The sequence below is a fragment of the Gasterosteus aculeatus genome, chromosome 4 (assembly GCF_964276395.1).
Source record: "Gasterosteus aculeatus chromosome 4, fGasAcu3.hap1.1, whole genome shotgun sequence".
Lineage (NCBI taxonomy): Eukaryota > Metazoa > Chordata > Actinopteri > Perciformes > Gasterosteidae > Gasterosteus > Gasterosteus aculeatus.
In genome coordinates this window covers 35,638,028-35,662,473 of record NC_135691.1, presented here as the reverse complement: position 1 = coordinate 35,662,473, position 24,446 = coordinate 35,638,028, and the positions used below count along the sequence as shown (strand labels likewise).

At 45.7% G+C, this 24,446-nt stretch overlaps 2 protein-coding genes and 1 long non-coding RNA gene across 5 annotated transcripts in view; 2 read left to right on the top strand and 1 right to left on the bottom strand.

Moving 5' to 3' along the window:
- Nucleotides 1–5,234: 5,234 nt before the first annotated feature.
- On the top strand, nt 5,235–13,718 carry LOC120813384 (shaker-related potassium channel tsha2). The gene is made up of 2 exons (XM_040169345.2): nt 5,235–9,072; nt 11,558–13,718. Exon 1 carries the CDS (start codon nt 6,246–6,248, stop codon nt 7,665–7,667), a length of 1,422 nt encoding a protein of 473 aa, XP_040025279.2. The 5' UTR covers nt 5,235–6,245; the 3' UTR covers nt 7,668–9,072; nt 11,558–13,718.
- A 252-nt stretch (nt 13,719–13,970) lies between these two features.
- Nucleotides 13,971–22,260, bottom strand: LOC144406139 (uncharacterized). Of its 2 annotated transcripts, XR_013467342.1 has the most exons (4): nt 22,159–22,260; nt 15,796–15,880; nt 15,525–15,653; nt 13,971–15,322 (listed from the first exon to the last, which is right to left on the bottom strand). It is a non-coding gene; the product is annotated as an uncharacterized LOC144406139 (long non-coding RNA). The 2 variants fall into 2 exon arrangements; XR_013467341.1 differs by lacking the exon at nt 22,159–22,260 and having other exon boundaries at nt 15,796–21,420.
- Nucleotides 21,441–24,446, top strand: part of kcna1b (potassium voltage-gated channel, shaker-related subfamily, member 1b) — a 4,562-nt gene continuing 1,556 nt past the window's right edge. The window contains exons 1-2 of one of the 2 annotated variants that reach the window (XM_078100836.1): nt 21,441–22,047; nt 23,056–24,446. The exon at nt 23,056–24,446 is cut by the window's right edge and continues 1,556 nt beyond it. In XM_078100836.1, coding sequence (XP_077956962.1) covers nt 23,267–24,446 — 1,180 coding nt within the window. In that variant the 5' untranslated portion in view covers nt 21,441–22,047; nt 23,056–23,266. Of the gene's footprint in view, nt 22,048–22,612; nt 22,723–23,055 lie in introns of those variants that run through there. The other variant, XM_078100835.1, reaches the window with a different exon arrangement.

Genomic DNA, 24,446 nt, shown 5'->3' with positions numbered 1-24,446 from the left:
CCATATCCGCCAGCAGGAGATAAACTTTATTAGTCCTGTTAATTTACAGTTACAAAAAGGAAACAGGGCAATAAGGAATAACTAGGAATGAAACCTGCTGATGTGTTTCTGCAATAACGTTATGTCAAAAAATAAAAAAAATAAAAAAATAAAAAGATTCATAATATCTCTAATTGTTTTTTCACTGTGTATTGTTCAGCATTTCTTTGAATGGAGGTGTTATACTTTTTATTTATTTATAATATTTGCAAAATAAGTAATGAATTTAGTTTTTTGTTTTTCTAGAGAGAAACAATAAAACAATTACAAGGGTCAAGTCATGCGGATCCAGCTGATCTACTTCTACTAATGTTATTACAAAATGTTATTATAATAAGTCATTATAGACCAATGCATGCATACATACACGCATAAACACATGGATACATACACGCATAAACACATGCATACATACACGCATAAACACATGCATACATACACGCATAAACACATGCATACATACACGCATAAACACATGCATACATACACGCATAAACACATGCATACATACACGCATAAACACATGCATACATACACGCATAAACACATGCATACATACACGCATAAACACATGCATACATACACGCATAAACACATGGATACATACACGCATAAACACATGCATACATACACGCATAGACACATGCATACATACACGCATAAACACATGCATACATACACGCATAAACACATGCATACATACACGCGTAGACACATGCATACATACACGCGTAGACACATGCATACATACACGCATAAACACATGCATACAACACGCATACACACATGCATACATACACGCATAAACACATGCATACAACACGCATAAACACATGCCGACATACACGCATAAACACATGCATACAACACGCATAAACACATGCATACATACACGCATAAACACATGCATACATACACGCATAAACACATGCATACAACACGCATAAACACATGCATACATACACACATAAACACATGCATACAACACGCATAAACACATGCCGACATACACGCATAAACACATGCCGACATACACGCATAAACACATGCATACAACACGCATAAACACATGCATACATACACGCATAAACACATGCATACATACACGCATAAACACATGCATACATACACGCATAAACACATGCATACAACACGCATAAACACATGCCGACATACACGCATAAACACATGCATACAACACGCATTAACACATGCATACATACACGCATAAACACATGCCTACATACACGCATAAACACATGCATACAACACGCATAAACACATGCATACATACACGTATAAACACATGCATACATACACGCATAAACACATGCATACAACACGCATAAACACATGCATACATACATGTATAAACACATGCATACAACACGCATAAACACATGCATACAACACGCATAAACACATGCCGACATACACGCATAAACACATGCATACATACACGCATTAACACATGCATACATACACGCATAAACACATGCATACATACACGCATAAACACATGCATACATACACGCATAAACACATGGATACATACACGCATTAACACATGCATACAACACGCATAAACACATGCATACAACACGCATAAACACATGCATACAACACGCATAAACACATGCATACATACACGCATAAACACATGCATACAACACGTATAAACACATGCATACAACACGCATAAACACATGCATACATACACGCATAAACACATGCATACATACACGTATAAACACATGCATACAACACGTATAAACACATGCATACATACACGCATAAACACATGCATACATACACGTATAAACACATGCATACATACACGCATAAACACATGCATACATACACGCATAAACACATGCATACATACACGTATAAACACATGCATACATACACGCATAAACACATGCATACATACACGCATAAACACATGCATACATACACGTATAAACACATGCATACATACACGCATAAACACATGCATACATACACGCATTAACACATGCATACATACACGCATAAACACATACATACATACACGCATAAACGGGGGGGGGGGGGGGCACATCCAGTCTAAACGGCCATAAATCATCTCACTAAATGTGAGGTAATGATAAATAGACTCCTTCTTCATTCCTTCATGGGAAGGGAGGCGGGCCTTCACGTTAAATAGAAGCTTGATGGACAATCAATCAACAAATCACAGGACAAAGAACCTCCGCCTCACGAAGAGTGGTAAAAGATCCTCTCTGAAAGTAGAGGATCCACAACAGAGCCGTGAGGGACACCTGAACAAACCAGAACTACAAACAACTACAGCGTATTTATTGAGATGAATCGTTAAATGAAGGAAATACAGACGTCTGTACTTTTAGCATCGCGTTATTGTTGAGAGGAGATCCAGGAATGCTGCAGGAGGAGGTAAACTCCCCTCCCCCCCTCAACCCATCCTCCCCTCCTCCCCTCCACTCCTCCCCTCCTTCACATACATCAGCAGCCGTCTCCTCCGGTTTCACTTTGGCTTTTGTTGTAATGAAATCTGTCGTGTTTGTGGGCAAATAGTTTACGAACCATCGATCACATCCGTCACATCCGTCAGCTCCCGCCCACTGGACCACAGGGGGGGGGGGGGGGGGGGGGCTTGGTCAGCTGTCAATCACCCGCAGCTACTCTAAGAAATACAAAAACGTTATCGTCCTCCGAGTGAGATGCTCTATTTTCCATGATGTTCCTCCTCTGAGGACCATGAACATTCACTCAACTCTTCTTCATCATATTCTTCCTTCATTGTTTCTGCACAACGTCAACAAGGTGGAAGATGAAAACTGATTATTGTAAGTGATAAAAGCAGCTAAAAGCTTGTTTGTTCCTAAAATTGGATTAAACTCAATAAATATGGTGGCAGATAATAATCATTTAATTTTACTTCTTTAAGAAAAGGTTTATTTTTCGATGAGGTTCAGCTTGCTTGATTTTTTAAATTCATTTTTAAAGGAAACAAGTTTCTTCTGGGTCTCCCTCGTCCCCGATGGGCCCGGTGGCTGATGGGTAATTGAGGCTGAGATGGATGGGGTGCAGACGGGGTCAGAGGTCGATGGTCCATCAGCGGAGGACACTGAGGACTCCGTAATAGAATCCTTCCAAAGGGAGATCGATGGGTTTTATGGCGCCTCACGTGCGGTGACGACACTTTTTATTCACGTTGAATGTTTGACCTGCAGGCCGAGGTGTTCCTCAGTGGTACCCTACGAAGAGGAAGAGGAAGAGGAAGAGGAAGAGGAAGGAGACGCGTTTACTTTCAGGGGAAACGCAACTCTTTCATTTTTAACATTAAGCCGAATCACAGGATTAGAAAGAGTCCTCATAAAAACTAATCGTAAAAAAACTATACATTTATTAAAATCCTAAATAAACTATTCATGAGACAGAATGAAATATTCAAAATGTTTTCTGTTAGAAGTTAAAGAAGGGAGGCGACGTTTAAGTTTGATGAGTTAATAACTTTAAAATCACTTGACCTCGTTTCACTTTTATTCTTTTAGACTAATTGAATTGTCGCTGAGGCAATTAGCATAACAGGAAGTGGTCCCGTGAGGGCGGAGCTTAACATCTCCTGTGTCTTTGAGTCTGCTGCAGCGGACTGGAACCAAACGTGATGTCACATTAAGGTCATTCGGTGTGGGCGGAGCCTGTGGGACACGTGATCCTCCAGCTGTTCAGTATGCAGGTGGAGACGCTGAAGGTGACCTTGTGTGTTATTTCATCTGATCGACCACCTTTCCTCTGTTCCTTTCCTCGGTTCCTTTCCTCTGTTTCTTTCCTCGGTTCCTTTCCTCTGTTTCTTTCCTCTGTTCCTTTCCTCGGTTCCTTTCCTCTTTACACAGCGAGCTATTGGTCGAGTGGTCGGAGCCTCACGCTCGCACATCGGTGGACGATAACAGCCTCAGAAAGTTCTGTCTCAGAGGGGAGAACATCATGAGAAGTGTTCACTTCAATTGAAGTTGAGTCTTTCATGTTTTTTTGGCCACCGAGTTTGAACTCAAACTCAAAGGACTAAACAGACAGAACTTAGGTAGTAGGTCTGAAGGCTGAGTACTGCGTGTAGAAAGTACTCGTGGTTTGGAAGGGAGGGGTCGAGGGGGGCGTGGTCTCTGCCTCGTGGTTCCCCGATGCCAGCGTTCCCAGAGCGCCGGGCCGCTGATGGACGGAGCTATTCTCACTGCGACCGCTGACGTCAGCGCAGTCCGGCCCTAAAAATACCAGCAGGGTCTCCAGGACGCTGGTTGTTTGCTTTGGTCCGGAACCAGAAGTCTGCCCCCATCAGTCAGATCACCCAGAGGACAGCGGGGGGGGGGCACTAGATTAGATCAGCTTGACCAGAGCTTCTGTTGTGTCTGCAGTCAGCAACCTCCAGTATGGAGTCAGAGCTTCATGCCTCAAAGCTGCATTCTCTGTAGTGACCAGCAGGGGGCGACTCCTCTGCTCCCATAGACGTCTATGAGGAAATGACTCTACTTCTCTGTAGTGACCAGCAGGGGGCGACTCCTCTGCTCCCATAGACGTCTATGAGGAAATGACTCTACTTCTCTGTAGTGACCAGCAGGGGGCGACTCCTCTGCTCCCATAGACGTCTATGAGGAAATGACTCTACTTCTCTGTAGTGACCAGCAGGGGGCGACTCCTCTGCTCCCATAGACGTCTATGAGGAAATGACTCTACTTCTCTGTAGTGACCAGCAGGGGGCGACTCCTCTGCTCCCATAGACGTCAACAAACGACAACGCCACGAGTTTTGGACGAGACGTCCAAGAGGACACAGCGTTAAACGTTTGGGTATCAAACACACGGTGTATATTCAGTATATTTATTTATTTGTTAACTTGTTCATTGTATTAATTCATCAATTAAACAAACCTTTATTTATCGCACTGATCCAGAATCTAGCAGAACAATCTGATTGGCTGTCCGAGGAAGGAACCAGTGATGATGACTTCCTGTTTGACGACAGAAGGACGTTTATTTTCCATCCAGATGTTTATCATCAGCTTCTTCTCTCTTTGGTGTATTTATTCATTCACATCTCCTGCTTTTAACAGCTGTTTTATTTTATAAAATATCTTTTTAATTTCTGCTTGTGAATTATATACTAAAAAAGGTGTGTGTGAGATTGGTCCATTGTCTTTTTGTACATATTTATTTGTTGTAAGGAGAAACCTTTGAACACGTCCTTTACAGTGTATTTAATTAGTATTTTAATGTGTGTTTTCATATAAACGTGCTCATCGTGTTCTGTTTCTTCTCTCTTTCTCTCGTGTTTTAGTTGTATTTCCCTGAAGCTCCCTCGGGTCTTTCATGGGAAACTTTTCCTTCTATTTTAGGGAAACACGTGACCGCCTCGAGCTGCAGCCGCGTCTCTTCTCCATCTTCCAGCTCCTTCTTTTTATTATTCACTTATTTTCTCCCTCTCTTGACTTGTTGCGCGCGCGGCAGCGTTCACCGTCCCCGCGGAGACGTGTTGCATCGCGGGCGTGACACGTCCGGAGAGTCGTGCACAACCGCCGCGGCCCCTCCCGTGCGCGCGTCATGCGCGGATGAGAGGGTGAGCGCGCGCAAGAAGAACCCGATCCACAAGTTCTCCTTCACTGGACCAACGTGCACGGACGCAATTCCAATTTCTTTGAATGAAAATCGCATGTTTGCGCGCGACACCCCTCGCGCTCTTTGCGCTCTCGCGCATCCGGACTGTGCTCGTTCTCATTTGCGTTATTTCTCCTCCCGCTTCCCCAGAAGCCGCCGCTCAGGTGATAACCTTGAACCCGCGCGCGCCGGAGACAACCGCTTCATTACGCACGAGTCCGTGTGCACGCCGAGTCTCCACAATCCGGACCCCCCCCGAAGCCAGAGGACACTTGGCGCACGTTCGTGGCAATTAGCTGCCTCTGATTCATTGTCAGCATACGTGTGCGTGCGCGTGCGCCCCTCTCCTTCCTCAGTGAGAGCGCGTGCACAAACACACGTCACCTCGGGGAAGATGCGGCGGGACAGCGGACGGTGACACGTGGACGGGAGCAGGTGAAGCCAGCGGAACCAGCGTGACGCGCACAAACCGTGCACCCAAAGAGAGGGGGGGGGGGGGGATGCGCTGTGTGTGAGTGCGTGGAAGAGGGGGAGAGGGGGGAGGGGGGAGGGGACATGACCGTGGTGACCGGAGAGAACCTGGATGAGACTGTGGCACTCCAGGATGTGCACGACCCTGAGCGCGCCGAGAACCACGACTGCTGCGAGCGCGTGGTGGTCAACATCTCGGGGCTGCGCTTCGAGACGCAGCTGAGGACGCTGGCCCGGTTCCCACGCACGCTCCTCGGGGACCCGCGCAGGAGAATGCGCTACTTCGACCCGCTGAGGAACGAGTACTTCTTCGACCGGAACCGGCCCAGCTTCGACGCCATCCTGTACTACTACCAGTCCGGGGGCCGGCTCCGGAGACCCGTGCACGTGCCCGTGGACATCTTCATGGAGGAGCTCAAGTTCTACGAGCTCGGGGAAGGGGTGATCGAGAACTTTAAGGAGGACGAGGGCTTCATCCGGGAGGAGGAGCGGCCCCTGCCGGAGAAGGAGTTCCAGAAGCAGGTCTGGCTCCTCTTCGAGCACCCGGAGAGCTCGGGGCCCGCGCGCGGCATCGCCATCGTGTCCGTGCTCGTGATCCTCATCTCCATCGTCATCTTCTGCCTGGAGACTTTACCGGAGTTCAGAGAGGAGCCGCGCGCGTTTGGGGAGCTGCCGGCGGGAAACGGAACCGCGCGCGCCAAGAAGCCCAACCCGTTCACGGACCCGTTCTTCATCGTGGAGACGCTCTGCATCATCTGGTTCTCCTTCGAGCTGCTGGTGCGGTTCCTCGCGTGCCCGAGCAAGCCTGCGTTCTTCAAGAACATGATGAACTCCATCGACATCGTGGCCATCATGCCCTACTTCATCACGCTGGGGCTCCAACTCGCGGAGCACCAGGGGAACGGGCAGCAGGCCATGTCCCTGGCCATCCTGCGGGTCATCCGCCTGGTGAGGGTCTTCCGCATCTTCAAGCTGTCCCGCCACTCCAAGGGGCTCCAGATCCTGGGGCAGACCCTGAAGGCCAGCATGCGGGAGCTGGGCCTGCTCATCTTCTTCCTCTTCATCGGCGTCATCCTCTTCTCCAGCGCCGTGTACTTCGCCGAAACGGACGACCCGGACTCGGGCTTCACCAGCATCCCCGACGCCTTCTGGTGGGCCGTGGTCTCCATGACGACGGTGGGCTACGGGGACATGTGCCCGGTGACCATCGGGGGGAAGATCGTGGGCTCGCTGTGCGCCATCGCCGGCGTGCTGACCATCGCGCTGCCGGTGCCGGTCATCGTGTCCAACTTCAACTACTTCTACCACAGGGAGACGGAGGGCGAGGAGCAGTTCCGGTACACGCACGTGACCTGCGGCCAGCAGCAGTTCGGGGAGCTCGAGCGCAGCGACAGCGGGTCGTCCCTGTCCAAGCTGGACCACCGGGACCGGGACGACCCAGACCCCGTGATGCGCACCAACTGCAGCCCGCAGAGAGCCCGCAGCGGGAGGCTCACCGACGTGTGACCCCCCGCCAGGAGGCGGCGCGCTCCTGGATCATCAGAGGAACCCGCACCCGCCACACGCACCACGTCTTCCATCACGCACGAGTCAGGGAGGCAAAGGCTTAGAAATGATTTGTAGCACTTTAATATTATGATTAATGATTCTCTTAGTAATTTATTGTAATAATAATAATGCAGGTTTAACGTTTACATTCGTTTTTTTCTGAGGCGGAGACAATATAAGACCAAATAAACCCAAATATGCAGACTGAAGAGGGTCACACACACACACACACACACACACACACACACACACACACAAACACACACGCACACGCGCGCGCGCTCGACTCTGCACAGATGATTTTTAATCCTCAGTTTGTGAATCAGGTGCAGCTTTTGTTTATTGTTTTTCCCCAAACCACGACCGCCCCCGCGTGGAGGAGGAGAAGCCCCGCCCCCGCGTGGAGGAGGAGAAGCCCCGCCCCCGCGTGGAGGAGGAGAAGCCCCGCCCCCACGTGGAGGCAGTTCCTATAGCAACCCTCCAGCCCTTTCTCCCCGTATCGTCTGCCCTGAGAAACAGAATGAGATCCAGGAAATGATCTCACACTTCTTTAATAATCTGGCCAGTGACGTCATCTAAACGTGCAGAGTTCATGTGTAAAGTAAAAAAAACAATTCAAGCTTGACTGATTGACGCTGTTTAATATTATCTGATTTGAGATATTTATCAGAAAACATTTATCGCCACATATGTCACCCATTGGACTTGATGAATTGGTGCAATGTAAACAGAAAATTTAATAAAATAAGATAAGAATAAAAAATACTGTTATATGAACAGAATTATCTCTAATTAACGAAATCTACAAAGATATAAAAAATACTGAAATAATTAAGCCGCTTTTTGTGGGTCAAATATCTTGAATTTGAACCTGTAACAGAATTCCCTGAATTAGTATCAAAGCCGTCGCTTGTTAGGTTGAAACGTAACATTTTGAAAATCTACATTTACATGATTTGATATTTTATTTTAAGTTGTTTTGTTCAGCGTTTCACAAATTAACTACAGACATTTTCCAAATTCAACTTGAGAATTTTAGCCGCGTTTCTTTATTTTAAAACCCCATAAATACTTAATAATCATTTATTATTAATAATTTAAACTCAAATTTCAAAAATACCCATTCCCTAAATGAGGAACGCTCTCACGTTCATCGATCCAACCGATCGCTGCCTGCCGGATGAACTTGATCGATTTCAGAGAAGCAACAAGTCGCCTCTTCAAAGTTTACAAAACTGACAAATGAAATAAAACTTGAGTTCAAGAATCTGTGGGATCATCAGAGGACGGATGGATGAAGGGGAATAACCATCGGCACGCGGATTACCAAAAGATTCATCACACCGGAGCACCGCTTGCACAGGTGAGTTCATTCCTGGTTTGTAAACTTAACTAATCCATCTCACATTTATCCATTAATCGCGATTAATTGCGATTAAGAGTTTTTTTCTTCTAAAGACTATATGTTACAAATTAACGAGTAATCACTCTAGAAAATGTGTATTTCTGACATTGTTGTTTAGTTGTATTTTTTAAACAAACTCAACACATGTGATCATGATGGAGGTGAAACATGTTGAACTAGCGACTCCTCCTGCTCTGCTCATGCATTTTCCTCTCAACCCTCGATCATTTGACATGTTTGAAGGTCCAACAATGTCCCACATTTAGTTGGGACATTTTCAAAACACTGTCTTTTAGGGACACAGTGGTGGTCCTCTGCAGATGTTGAGATGGAAGTAGCCTAGCAGCTAGCTCAGCGTAGCAGCTAGCAAGATGTTCCGGGCACTATCAGTCCTAAAGCGTCTATATGCACTCGTCCCCCTTCGCTTTGACATGTGGAGGAATTTCTCTGCAGTTCTCCTGTTTGTTTTACTTCCAATGCTAAAAGTTCTCTCCATCTTCAGCTGCTGTACATCTAACTGATGCTATAGCACACATTTGATATATATGTATTTGATATATATATATACTATATATATATATATATATAAATAACATCACAGAGCTTATGTAGAGACATGATGTTCTCTCCTTACAAGACAGAATATAGATAACAAATAGAAACACCAATAACAATACATCATCAACAATGAAAATGAAGAAGTATGTGTTTGTTCCTGCTTTAATTCCTAAACAGTAGTAATATCTCCAGTACTCCAATACTACAATCAGGGACAACAATAAAAGACTCTTTAAGAATCTTTGGAACATTTATTTTAATATTATATCCCTCAATAATCTGGTTGCTCTGAATCTCAGTAACATTGGACCTCTGCGATGAAGGGATTATTTTAGAAGGATGAAGATGACAAGTTGAGTCCTTTAAAGTATTTCATTCTTCTTATGAATAGTAACTCAGCGTCGGAACTCTGATCATAACCCTTAATGAATAAATAACTTAAAAGTCAGAAGGTGTCAACAATCCGCTTTTCTGAAATACTAATATGTGTGGTATAGTGAGGTAGTAAAAGAAGAACAAGTGCATGAGACATTTATTGATCCTAAGCTCTGAGGACAGAGTTCAAAGTGAACATGAAACATGTCACATGATTTCAAACAAACCTTTACTCACAATAAGAACCACATGAGCAACACAGACTAGTGATTACTGAACATAAATTTGTTGTGTATATAATATATATACTGTTTTATTTTAATATCTTCTCTGTTTATTATCCACAGAGGTTTTATTTAAGTCCCTCAGCTGCAATTCTTCTGTCGGCCTCCAGGAGGCAGCAGCGGCCAAAGGAGGGCTGTTTTCATATCATCAGTTGGTGTGATGTTGATCACCCTTTTATTTACTTTTATTTACAACACCTAAATATAATTGAAGGACAAAACGGCGGTAAAACGATGGTGAAACACTAGTAGGACACTTTTAAGACACTCGCCATCTCTCCGTGACTTCCTGCTGCGTCACTTCCTCCCTCATCACAGCCTCTCAGTCCCGCCCCTCATTTTATTGATTGACATAATCTCTAGAAAGCTTTCAGAATCCGACTGTGCAAATAGTTAAGGAGTCACGGTCATTTGAATCCTTCGTGTCACTTTTTGTCCCCGGCGAAAGGCTTCGGATTAAAAGGGTTAAAAGACAGACAGTCCGTCTGTCCAATCAGAAGGGTCCGTCCTCTGCTTCCTGCTAGAAGGTCTTACTTTCCGTCAGAAGTTAATGTCGGTGTGAAAGAGGCTCCGTGTGGCAGCAGCTGCTGAGGGCTGGTCGTCATGGTGACAGCTCACAACATCCACGTTAACGTCCTCCTTCTCGTCCCGACTCGGCAAACTTGCAACTTGAGTCAGGTCGCAATTTTTAACTTATCCTGGATTTCTTTATTCTACTTTTGAGGCCTTGTGCGTTTATGTTGCTTGTGTGGACGTTAAATCTTAAAAGATATGAAAAAAATACCAGAGATACTGGCAAGATTTGTTACAATTACATTTTCCATTTGATCTTTCATATTTTTCAGACATCTGTATGACATTTTTACACTTTGAACTAATTCTTCACATATTTGAAACCAATATTTAATACTTTACGTAGCTACATTTTACGTTGACTCATCTTGAGACATATTTCACAATTTTTCAACTTTATGGAAGTTTTCACACATTTCATTTTTCTATTTTGTACCTATTAGTGTTATTATCTTCTATTAAGTCTTATTGGACAGCTTCCTCTTCATCACATCAATCACACTATACATCACTTTAGTCTATAACAATTATTGCTTTAGTTTTGTTTCATTTTCTTTTTTCAACCTGAATATGAACAAATTCAACTTTTAGCATTTATTCAACTTGTTAGCTAACGACAGTGTTTTATGTCTTATGTCTTTTATGTCTTCCAGGAGCAGAACGATGAGTCGCTCCTCGTCACAGCAGGAGGTAACGGGAGCCCTGCTTCTCAAACCCGGCCACCTCCTCCACCTCGTTCTCCTCCACCTCCTCCACCTCCTCCACCTCTTCCACCTCTTCCACAATCAATAATCAATCAATACTCATCTGCTGTAATGACATGTTGACAAAAGAGGTCTGAAACACAGAACCACAAAAACAGCATTCATCTATATTTTTTGGATCATGTTTTATATGCGAGGAATCGGTTCATTCTTTTCTAGATTATTTTTCATTGTTTTGCTTTGGTAAAAAACAAAGTAAAGAATATGTCTACACGTCGACATATAAAGAATGTTAGTTTGGAGACGTGAGAAGTCATCGCCTGCACACGTTTGACTCGAGCTTCCATGTGATTGTGATTCCTGTTTTGACCAGAATGCTGTTTCTCTCTTGTTATTTCTGATTATTGATGACGTTTACCTCATCGCCGCCCTTCTGCCGCTCGCATCATCTAACACGATCCTCAAACTGCCAGTTGAGTAAAAAAAAGAAGCTAAAAATGCTTGAGTGGAAATGCATGAAGTAGGGTTTGATATGTGTGTAGGGTTCGTTCAATTCCATTTTTAAAATTATTTTTTTATTTATTTTTTAATCGCATGATTTTTGCCATTAGTCGCGATTAATTGCAAAATTGAATTAATAATTCAAAAGTTGTGTGTGCACTTACTTATGAAAACACTTTAAATATGTGTTTTTTAACAGCAGAGTTCCCTTTTCCCAGTAGTTGTTACATATTTCTTGAAAGTACACTTTTAAAAATGAATTAAATCAAAGGCATTAATAAGTGTGAAGTGCAATAATAACACGTTTACCTGCCCAGCACTAGCACACACACACACACACACACACACACACACACACACACACACACACACACACACACACACACACACACACACACACAGATATAAATATATCTCTCTGTATATAAATATATATGAATAAGATGCGATAAGCCAATATCAGCCTTTTATTTAAGCATCCAGAACCCGACTCCACAGTTTCTTTTGCACATTTTCATTTATTGATGAAATTGATCGGTGGTGTGTGGGTGCTCTCTGTACACGGATCATTTCCAGGATGTGTTAGCTTAGCTTGGCAAAAAGGCTGGGAGCAGTGGGAAACTGCTGGTTTAGCATGTGACAAAGTGGTCTGGTTTCCATGGTTTCAGGTTATTTAGTGTCTGAGCTACTTGGCCTACCAAAGACAAGACGAGTTATCCAAGTGACGGGGTGCTCTGATTGGCTCGTCCGGATATCCCTACCCTCATCCTGACCAATCCCACCGACCGAGGCAACGAGTACCAGCCAATCAGGGGCATCGAGAACTTGCTTCTTCAATGTCAAGATACCTTTAGCATAGCTTAGCAAACACACTGGGAGTGGGGGGAAACTAGCCAGAAAATTAAAACCCACTTCTCAGACCCCAAAGCTGAATTCAGTTTCACGCATTACTAGATGTGAATACAAACAAATATGTGAAGCTGTAATGTAGTTTTTAGAAGTCACTAGCTTTGGAGCTACTTGTTAGCATTTTGGATGGTAGCATTTAGAAGTCGTCCGGTCTTTAGCTTCGTCTCATCTACATTCGGCTTATTCACATCACATCATCCCACAACACGTCTTTCTTCTTTATTTTACTGGAAGATAACCGTTGACAGTTCCAGTCTTTGTGCTAAGCTAACTAGACGGTACACCCCACAACTCTGCTCATGTGGGAGGTCACAGACCAGGAATGATCTGTTGTTCTGGCGGAGGACGTCGGCTTTATTGATCATTGAAGTCTCAACTAAGAAAACCGCAATAATGTGAAAGAAAAAAGCACTTTTTTCTTTCGTTTCTGTTTTTTAGTTTCCATTTGCTTGTTTTGACAATCTTCCATTGTGATTTATTTTTTACTAATCAAATCTTTTGTCCCGATCAGTTTTAATCAGTTGTCAGTCAGATCAATTCTTATTTTCTGTTGGTTCTGTTTTTTTCACCACTGTGAAGCCGGATTAAAACTGTGTGTAGGTACATGTGTGTACATGTGTGTACAAGTGTGTGTCGTTTGTGTACATGTGTGTACATGCGTGTACATTTTCTTTATTAAATCTTAACACTTGTCAGTGAATGTTGAGCTGTGGAAGGCTTCACAAGTTTAGCTGCATATTAACTGTAGAAGTAACCAGTTGTTAGAGAATAATGTGATATATTAAGTAATAACAACGTCATCAGCAGAAGTTAAGAGTGCCTTAATCATCAGCTAATTTAAAGAAGAGGAATGGTGTGTCTTTAAATTGCATTTAAATAGTAATATATGTATATGTATCGTAGATTAATGTAAGTAGAGTAAAAAATAAATTAAAAAAAACAAGACTGAGGATTTGTTATTCATATTTCTTGTTTATTTTACTCTTCAATAAAAACACAGATTAATAAACTGTGCAGACGTGTAAATGTTCAGATCAAAATATGTTTTAATATTTCTTGAGTATTTTCTGGATCGTATTCTGCATATCAAAGCTCGGATTTGGGATCCTTAAGTTAGATAAAGAAATATGCAGAGTTATTTGTGATTGTGTCCTCCGGACGTTTATTATTCATTTATTATCCCTGCAGCTACGTTCACTGAGTGAAAAGCTACTTAAGACGAAACATTTGATTAAAACTGATTTAAGATAAATGAGGACAACGAAAACTATTTTTGTTTCACAAACTGAGCAAAGCATAAAATATCTTTAAAGGTGTTTAACTGTAAAGTCCATCATTCAGCAGTTACAAAGCTAGCTGTTCTTATGCTAAGCTAACCGTGTGTAGCCTCAGTTAATAGATGAAGGAAAATGATTTATTACCCAAATCTTGTAGTAGCTATTTGCTGCTTCAGTTGTTTTATTTCTATTTATTTCTTTGTAGTTAAACAAATGGGATAAAAATATCACTTCGGCTGCAAAAGAAAAACCTCAACTTGTACCGACCTTATTTTTATAAACTTCTTGTGTCTGTGTTTCTGGTTTAAAGTTAAACAACCGAAAAAAGAGAACTAGTTGCCACCGGATGTAAATCGTGCTGGACTTGGTCATCCTGTACTATGCACACCAGAGGCATTCTGGGTATTCATGGTGGCCTTTTCTTTGTCTTTACTGTACCAACATCGTGTATGACATCATGTATGTCAAAGTTTATGTTTTTACCTCCTGTTCATCAAATAAATGAACTGCTCAAAGGTACGTGTGAGTTATTGGGTAACGCTTCAGTACAACCGGCCATGAGGCTGCAGGGGTTCAGTTCTGGATCCACCGAGCCGGAGGTCCAGGAGGAGCTTTCATCTTCTGGCTTTGTGGCTCTCTGGTTGTGGTGGGGCGGGGTGGACGTGGGTGGACGTGGGTGGACGTGGGTGGACGTGGGTGGACGGGGGGGTGTGTGTGAGGAGGGGGGGCAAATTCGGTCCACAATGCTGCGTTAAGAATCACTCGACCCTGCTCGGCCTCTGATTGTCCCGATATTCCTACCCTCACATGGCTACCCTCCATCTCATGGAGATCAGACAGACCAGGAAAACGTCAGAGGGAGGGTGGTTGATCTTGTGAAGTTCAGATTCACTCTGACCCAATCTTTGGAAATCTTCAGGATGGAAATCAAGTCAAAGCCAGCGATAAATTCAAAGCTCAGTCTCGTCCGGCTGGAAAGTTTTGCCACGAGTATTGACCCATCAGCTCAACCAGCCCACCGGAGATTCTGCAATGGCGAGCACACACACGCATTAGGCCTTGACTTTAAGAAAAGGTCAAACAAAGACAAGATAGACTTTGAGAACAACTGGAATGTGTTCCAGATGTCTCACAAAACACATGAGACACATGACACATGAGCAAGGATTGCAGAAGGCGCCTAAAGTCTGATATGTGTAACAAACCACATCCAGGAGTTCTACACATACACCACAAGGAGAAGATGCGAATCCCAGAGCAAGGTCCAGCAGATGGAGCCACACACAGTAAACCCATCACCCTCCAATCGTGTAGCCATACTGGGGCCGGTGAGAATGACTGTGCACTTTCCATTGTTCCTGTCCAGATCAAAAGCAGCAAAGTGATAACATTATTAAGGTGTTTGGCTTCCTTGATCCCAGCAGTACTGCTGGTTTCTGCACAGAGCGGTTAATGTCAAAGTTGAATCAAAGGCAGAAAGATGAGCATTATGTTACATACGATGGCCAAGAGAAGTGTGTATCGTCTCCTTTCGTCACAGATCTTGAGGTCTCACGACTGGATAACTCTGATTTCATTGTTTCACCTGGAATGTACACATAGAAGGAAATGCCTGTGACCAAAGATAACATCATCAGAGAGGCGCATACCTGCGCAATGTGCACATTCCTGTCATTGATGCCAAAGTGGAGCTGCTGATCGAAACAAACGCCCCAAAAGTAATGGAACCATCGGAGATAATTAACAGCCAACAACATGGATCATTTGCTGTGGGAACACGTCTGGGGTGGATTGTCAATGGTCCTCTTGGAGGTCATGATGGAACAGACACTACGAGCCATCTGAAGGTGCAATGCAATAGAATCTCTGTCGCCAGGTCGTTGATGCTGGGAAGAGTAATAAGAACGATGCCAGATGCTAAAGGCCTGTTCGGTCAGTGAAGATCAAAACCAAGGACACAAAGGTCTGTCTGCTGCTCGAAGACTCTTGTCCCCGGTAGTATATTTTTCCGTTAAATGCGTTTTACGGTTTTATGTTGATTCACCATATAAATAATACGATAGAAAATACGAGTCATAGATGTAAATCATTGGCGCCATCCACCATTTTTTCTCAGTAATTGTATTTGTTTACATACGCCATTACTCATATTGTTGCTCATATTGTTTGTGTAGTTTTGGGAAAAACCTGCCGCACATTATTGTAACTGTCAACACACGCGATGCTGCAGCACTGGTGCATCTTGGGGGTCGGGGACCGTTCAGGTCGTTTTTTGGCTGATGGATCCATGGAGGGGAGGGGCTGCTGCCACGCTGCTCTCTGCTCCTCCTCCCACCTCCCACGCCTCGGCTGGGATTGGCCGGTAATCCGAGGACTCTCCGCCTACTACGGGAAGTGGTCACATGACCACCGGGAATCCTTTCGCCCCGTTTTTGGCTAAAATGAATAAAATTACAATGATCTATTTTCTCTCAAAGTTGTTAATAACATTTTCACCCAGAACTCTTTTTATTAAAAAAATGAAATCATATTTCAACACTCATGAATATTAAGATTAAGATATGAAATACATTTATTTCTTCCATAATTATGACCATCAGTGGGATCATTATGTATCTCACTGACTGACTTGATTCTAAAATATCAGATCTATTTCTGCCGGCTGGAGGGCAAAACAAGGTCGCCCCCCCAGCACGGAAAGTGGAGGGACTCTTTATATTTTTATCATTCTTCAGGTCGTACCATCAGAGAAAAGATCTACAGGACACACACACACACACACGCACACACACACACACGCACACACACACACACACACACCCATCTGGATATGCAATGGTTTAGTCCTCAGCGAAAATAGACTCTAGAATCCCCTCAAAGAGAGAGGAGCTCCCTAAAAATAGCTCTCACACACACACACACACACACACACACACACACACACACACACACACACACACACACACACACACACACACACACACACACAGAGTTAATAACAATGGCAGCGACATGCTGCATGCTGGGATTTCCCAAAGCAAAGTGTTTAAACATTTACGTGAAATAAAGAAATGGCGGATACGAGGAGCACAAAGCGGAGACATGAAGATAATTCTGCTCCCTAATTATTCTCTTTGAATCCATCTGTTACATTTCGACACATGAACTGATTCTATGGGATAAAGAGTTTTAAAGACGCTTTGCTAAGCTAATCTAACTGTGTCCCCCTGTTGCCATTCTTTGTGCTAAGCTATGCTAAACGTATAGAAGTGATAAGAAGACAAGTGTCTCTCTCGTTGTTGTTGTTGCTTGATCCAAACTAAAAGTCCCATGTTTCATTTCTGCTTCCCCTGAATGTGACGTTGAATAATGCGCTGAAGACGCCACTGGAGCAGATCTCCGCCTCGTGATGTTTGATTCCTCTTCATGTCCCACGCAGACAAACACCTGAACGTTTGTCTCTTCATCTCCTCTTCGTCGTCCCACTAACATCCTGCGTCCGTCCCGCCTGCCGGCCACCAGAGATCAGTAGGAAGAAGAGATGGAGGAAGTACTCGCAGTAAAAGTACTGATATAAAACATATACTGAACCATAGCGTCGATTTTAGGGACGATGAACTCGGTTGGTTAGTTTTTCCTCTGGAAAAATGTTTAATAGAGATCGTACATTCTTTGGTGTTTAATAGAGATTGTGGAATAAAGAATATTAATGTTATTACTACAATGTGATGTATTTTCTTACCCAGTTACATCAACATGAATCTTACACCTTGATGGACAAAAAACCCATTTAACAGACTGCGTTCGTGACACTCGAACCGGGTCCCCCCACCCATCTGTCACTTCACCCCCCCTCCCCCGTGACGTTACTCTAATAATAACTCCATCAGCCCCCCAAGCGCCATGTGTTGCTTTTGAAACGCTCTTTTCCCTGTATGCTGCTGGGCGTATAAATAGCTCTGAAGGGGAGGTCATTATGTAAGGTTCCTACGTGTTCCTGCGTGTTTATGAATGGGAGTTGGAGGGGGGTGGGGGGGCTTCTCATCAGGATTATCTCATCAATGACCAGGTACATGTGAAGCTTCTCATCAGCATCATCTCATCAATGACCAGGTACATGTAAAGCTTCTCATCAGGATCATCTCATCAATGACCAGGTACATGTGAAGCTTCACATCAGCATCATCTCATCAATGACCAGGTACATGTGAAGCTTCTCATCAGCATCATCTCATCAATGACCAGGTACATGTGAAGCTTCTCATCGGCATCATCTCATCAATGACCAGGTACATGTGAAGCTTCTCATCAGCATCATCTCATCAATGACCAGGTACATGTGAAGCTTCTCATCAGCATCATCTCATCAATGACCAGGTACATGTGAAGCTTCTCATCAGCATCATCTCATCAATGACCAGGTACATGTGAAGCTTCTCATCAGCATCATCTCATCAATGACCAGGTACATGTAAAGCTTCTCATCAGGATCATCTCATCAATGACCAGGTACATGTGAAGCTTCACATCAGCATCATCTCATCAATGACCAGGTACATGTGAAGCTTCTCATCAGCATCATCTCATCAATGACCAGGTACATGTGAAGCTTCTCATCAGCATCATCTCATCAATGACCAGGTACATGTGAAGCTTCTCATCAGCATCATCTCATCAATGACCAGGTACATGTGAAGCTTCTCATCAGCATCATCTCATCAATGACCAGGTACATGTAAAGCTTCTCATCAGGATCATCTCATCAATGACCAGGTACATGTGAAGCTTCACATCAGCATCATCTCATCAATGACCAGGTACATGTGAAGCTTCTCATCAGCATCATCTCATCAATGACCAGGTACATGTGAAGCTTCTCATCAGCATCATCTCATCAATGACCAGGTACATGTGAAGCTTCTCATCAGCATCATCTCATCAATGACCAGGTACATGTGAAGCTTCTCATCAGCATCATCTCATCAATGACCAGGTACATGTGAAGCTCAGCATCAGGATCATCTCATCAATGACCAGGTGCACGTGAAGCTTCACATCAGGATCATCTCATTAATGACCAGGTACACGTAAAGCTTCTCATCAGCATCATCTCATCAATGACCAGGTACACGTGAAGCTTCTCATCAGGGATCTCCTGCTCGCTCCTTTATGCTCATTGGGGTGATTTTAGGGAGACGGGTCGACAGCGACTACTTTGAGAACCCCGGTTTCATCAATGTGACGACACTCTGAATGTGGACATTCGGACAACAAACGGTTGTACAAAGTATGAGAAGTGGATGTCGTCATGGTGACTTGTTGGTTTCTTGACATATTGAAGCCTCGAGTTAGACGATTACGTCGTCACCATCTTCGGCCCATGTCTGCGGTTTCAGCGGCGCTGAAGTGTCCGTAAACGATTTGTTGCTTCTCTTTAGTATCTGGAGCCACCCCACACCGGATTAAAGGAACAGCGGAGGCACAATATCCCCCATGATGCATCTGTGCAAAGTGTGTGAGAGTTAGATGTTACCTCAGGGCCTTAGAGGAAGGCGTCCATGAACGATGATTGCAACCAGCTAAAAGCTTTCAGGTTCTGCAGATGAAAAGTGACTCAAATATGTTTGTGGAAACATTTGCAGAACTGTGATGAATATTTAATCAGCGCTGCTTGGAGCATCAAATATTAACGTTGGTCGCCCAATAACTCGATAACAATCAAAAGGACCAAGAACCAACCAGCTAGGACCATGCTGCTCCCCTACCCAGCATGCCTCTGGCTGCTCCCCTACCCAGCATGCCTCTGGCTGCTCGCCTACCCAGCATGCCTCTGGCTGCCTGATGCTGCCCTTTGGTTGAACATCTGGACAGGGAGGATTCTGATTGGACCAGAGGAGGTGGCAGCACGCTGGGACTTTGAAGGTCACTAAAGTTGATTTACACGCTATGCTAAAAAACGCAGATTTAGCTTTAGCCACCAGAATGAGAAGAACATTAAATATGTTATATACGTGTTATAATACGTGTGAAGATCCAGGTCTTCAGTGGAAACATATGGAGCCACGGACAGGAAGTGAGAACATCTCTGACATCTGGACAGCTCGAACAGGAGACGCTCCACTCGTTATCTTGATAAACTAGTATTATCATCACGTATCTCCTGAATGTCCCACTAAATCAGTTTATATGTTCCACGTAATCCTGAACCAGGGAGTGAGAATCCTGGTTACTCTCATCCATCCATCCATCCATCCATCGTCAAACCACTTATCCTGCACGCGGGGTCACGGGGGGATGGAGTCTATCAGCCAACTTCAGGCGATAGACGGGTTCATCCTGGATTGGTCGCCAGCCAATCGCAGGGCTACACAGAGACACACAACCATTCACACTCACATCCACACACCTACAGGCCATTCAGAGTCAACATCACCCTGATCCCCAGAGCAGGTCTCTGGACTGTGGGAGGAACCCGGAGAACCCGGAGAGAACCACACAGACACGGGGAGAACATGCAGACACAGAAAGGCCTCTGGGTGGAACCAGGACCTTCTTGCTGTGAGGGGACAGTGCTGACCACCACGCCACCGTGCCGCCCTGGTTACTCTTATGATGAATAATAATAACGTTTTGTTGAAACAATCCTCCACACCAAGAAGAAAAAGGTCGACCCTCCGACCTTCAACATGAGAGGCAGAACTTGTGGATTCTGCTTTGAATCAAATCATCATAAATCAAATTATTTGACTTCAAATGTCAAGTGAAGTCTCAAATTTGACTCAAATGAACCTTTTATCGATCAAAGCAAAATGAAATAAATCCTTCAGTTATCAACACGTGCAGATTAACTCTTTCGTGTCATCTTACACAGATTCTTACATATGTAATAAGCATTAAACTGTTCAGTGAGCAAATCTTATTATAAAATATTATAGAATTAACAAATCTAAGAAATGTGAAATGCATTAATTAGGTAACTTTGTGAGAATAAAAGTGACTGGAAAGTTAATAATTAGAAGTAATAAATTTTACTTCATAACCCTGTTTTGACAAAAACCTTCTGAGACATTAGTTTTATTTAGAGTTTTGATTTACTGACAATCTCGCAATAATGTATTAATTTTTGAATGTCTTAAATCTTCCCATTCGGACGAGCATCATGCTTTTCATCATTAAATTACTATGTAACAATTTAGAATTTGTCATGAAATAGAATGTCGAATAACTCATTACATTATTTTCCAGTTATTCTATCTGAATTATTACATTTGGTCACAACGGTCTTAAACAATTTTAGTTTCATGTTCAGTACATTTTCGTAACATTAAAAAACACAACTACTTGATTTAAAAAAGTCATTTTCTTTTCTTCCTTTACTCCAGTTGTCTTCCTGTAAAATGGAAGTTGGATGGAACTATTTCATCGTTTAATCAGCGATATATCGATCTGCTCTCGATGATCCGCGAGCGTTTCATCAGACCCGCAACAATCAGATGAATGCGCCCCGCTGGTGTCGCCGTGTTGCCATGGCAACACGGCGACACTTACACCGCCGCGCGGCACCGACTGTCGCAAACCGCTCAGCAGAACAAGAGAGAACCGATTCCTCCGGTCAGGAGCCGCCGGGAGCAAAGCACCGGGCACCGGACACCGGACACCGGGCACCGGACACCGGACACCGGGCACCGGGCACCGGCTGCTGACGGAACGCGCCCCGGGGCGTCCGACGCGTATCGATCCGTCGTTTCGCGGGTCGGTACCGGAGCCGCTTGTACAGTCTGTCCGCATTGCGTCGCACCCCCCCCCCCCCCCCCCCACACACCCCCCCTCTCCATTAAATCCTGCAATATGTTTCTACATTACCGGAGACGCGTCCTCTCCGGGGCCACGCGCCTTCAGACCCCCAGACCCCCCAGACCCCCAGACCCCCCCAAAGCCTCCGCGGTTGTATTTCTTATTTTAAGTGTGTTTTTACTGCAGCAGAGAGAGAGAGAGAGAGAGAGAGAGAGAGAGAGAGAGGGAGAGAGAGGGGGAGAGAGAGGGAGAAGCAGAGAGACGCTCGTCTTCTGATGCTGCAGTGTGTCCTCCCGGTCCTCCCGGTCCTCCCGGTCCTCGTCCCCGGGACCGCGTGGATCGCGCCTGGGTTCCCTCGCGGTCTCCACCATGGTTCCGGTAGAAGCTCATTCAGGATCACTGCAGCCGAGCCGCGGGTCGGAACCGCCTGAAGCCTCCAGCGGCTCCTCCTGCTCCACCAGCCGGCGGACCGCCTCCACCCGCAGGAGACGGATGCTGACAAGACAACATAGTCCATGAATATTTCAGAGACTGTAAAACGATATCAGTCTTAAAGTGAAGAAGAAGGGTGTGTTTGGGGGAGGTGGGGGGGAGGCGTTCCTCTCCATCTGCTGTCCTCCAACTTCACCTCAGGTACCTCCTTTATCTTCTCCTCCTCTTAAAGCCTCCCTCATACATGTGTGTGTCTGACTTCCATTACAGTAGAGGAGTGAGAGGAGGACAGCAGGTCCGCAGAGAGGGAGGGAGGGAGAAGGAGGGGGGAGGGAGAGGGAGGGAGGGAGGGAGGGAGGGAGAGGGAGAGAGAGAGAGAGAGAGAGAGAGAGAAGCACTGCAAACTTGAATACTGATGTATGCGGTAAAACGCAGCAGCAGCTCGGCGGCGGACGCAGCGCGAGGCTGAGGAGCAGCGCAGCGCTTTGGGGAGCTGATGGAGGCGTCTGAGCGACGGGTGCTTTGTGTTCGCAGGTGACGGAGCGTTGGATGAGGGGTGAGGAGAAGAAGACGACGGCAGCGGCGATGGCGAAGGAGACGAAGGAGAGGGAGGAGAGGGAGGAGAGGGAGGACCTGCCCAGCTCACGGCCTCAGTAGAGGCTTCTCCTCCTGCGACCTGCTGTCCTTCACTTTCACGCCGCTTCCTCTTCCCGCCCACCGCCGCCGCCCCAACCCGCCAGGAAGGATGACCGTGGTGTCCACGGAGAACTTGGACGAGACCTCCACCCTGCCGGGGCACCCGCAGGACTCCTACCCCCCCGACGACGACCACGACGACCACGACTGCTGCGAGCGCGTGGTGATCAACATCTCGGGGCTGCGCTTCGAGACGCAGCTGAAGACGCTGGCCCAGTTCCCCGAGACGCTGCTGGGGAACCCCAAGAAGAGGATGCGCTACTTCGACCCGCTGAGGAACGAGTACTTCTTCGACCGGAACCGGCCCAGCTTCGACGCCATCCTGTACTACTACCAGTCCGGGGGCCGGCTCCGGAGACCCGTCAACGTGCCGCTGGACATGTTCTCGGAGGAGATTAAGTTCTACGAGCTCGGTGCCGAGGCCATGGAGAAGTTCCGTGAGGACGAGGGCTTCATCCGGGAGGAGGAGCGCCCCCTGCCGGAGAAGGAGTTCCAGCGACAGGTCTGGCTCCTCTTCGAGCACCCGGAGAGCTCGGGACCCGCCCGGGGGATCGCCATCGTCTCCGTCATGGTGATCCTCATCTCCATCGTCATCTTCTGTTTGGAGACCTTGCCGGAGCTGAAGGAGGACCCCAACCAGCGGATTCGCGTTGTTGGGAACGTGACAATTTACTACAAACCAAACGTGCTCACTGACCCCTTCTTCCTGGTGGAGACGCTCTGCATCATCTGGTTCTCCTTCGAGCTGATAGTCCGCTTCTTCGCCTGCCCCAGCAAGGCGGCCTTCTTCAAGAACATGATGAACTCCATCGACATCGTGGCCATCATCCCCTACTTCATCACGCTGGGAACGGAGCTGGCCGAGGACCAAGACAGCAAGGAGAGCAAGATGGGGGGCGAGCAGGCCACGTCCCTGGCCATCCTGCGGGTCATCCGCCTGGTGAGGGTCTTCCGCATCTTCAAGCTGTCCCGCCACTCCAAGGGGCTCCAGATCCTGGGGCAGACCCTGAAGGCCAGCATGCGGGAGCTGGGCCTGCTCATCTTCTTCCTCTTCATCGGCGTCATCCTCTTCTCCAGCGCCGTGTACTTCGCCGAGGCCGAGGAGAAGGAGTCCTTCTTCACCAGCATCCCCGACGCCTTCTGGTGGGCCGTGGTCTCCATGACGACGGTGGGCTACGGGGACATGTACCCGGTGACCATCGGGGGGAAGATCGTGGGCTCGCTGTGCG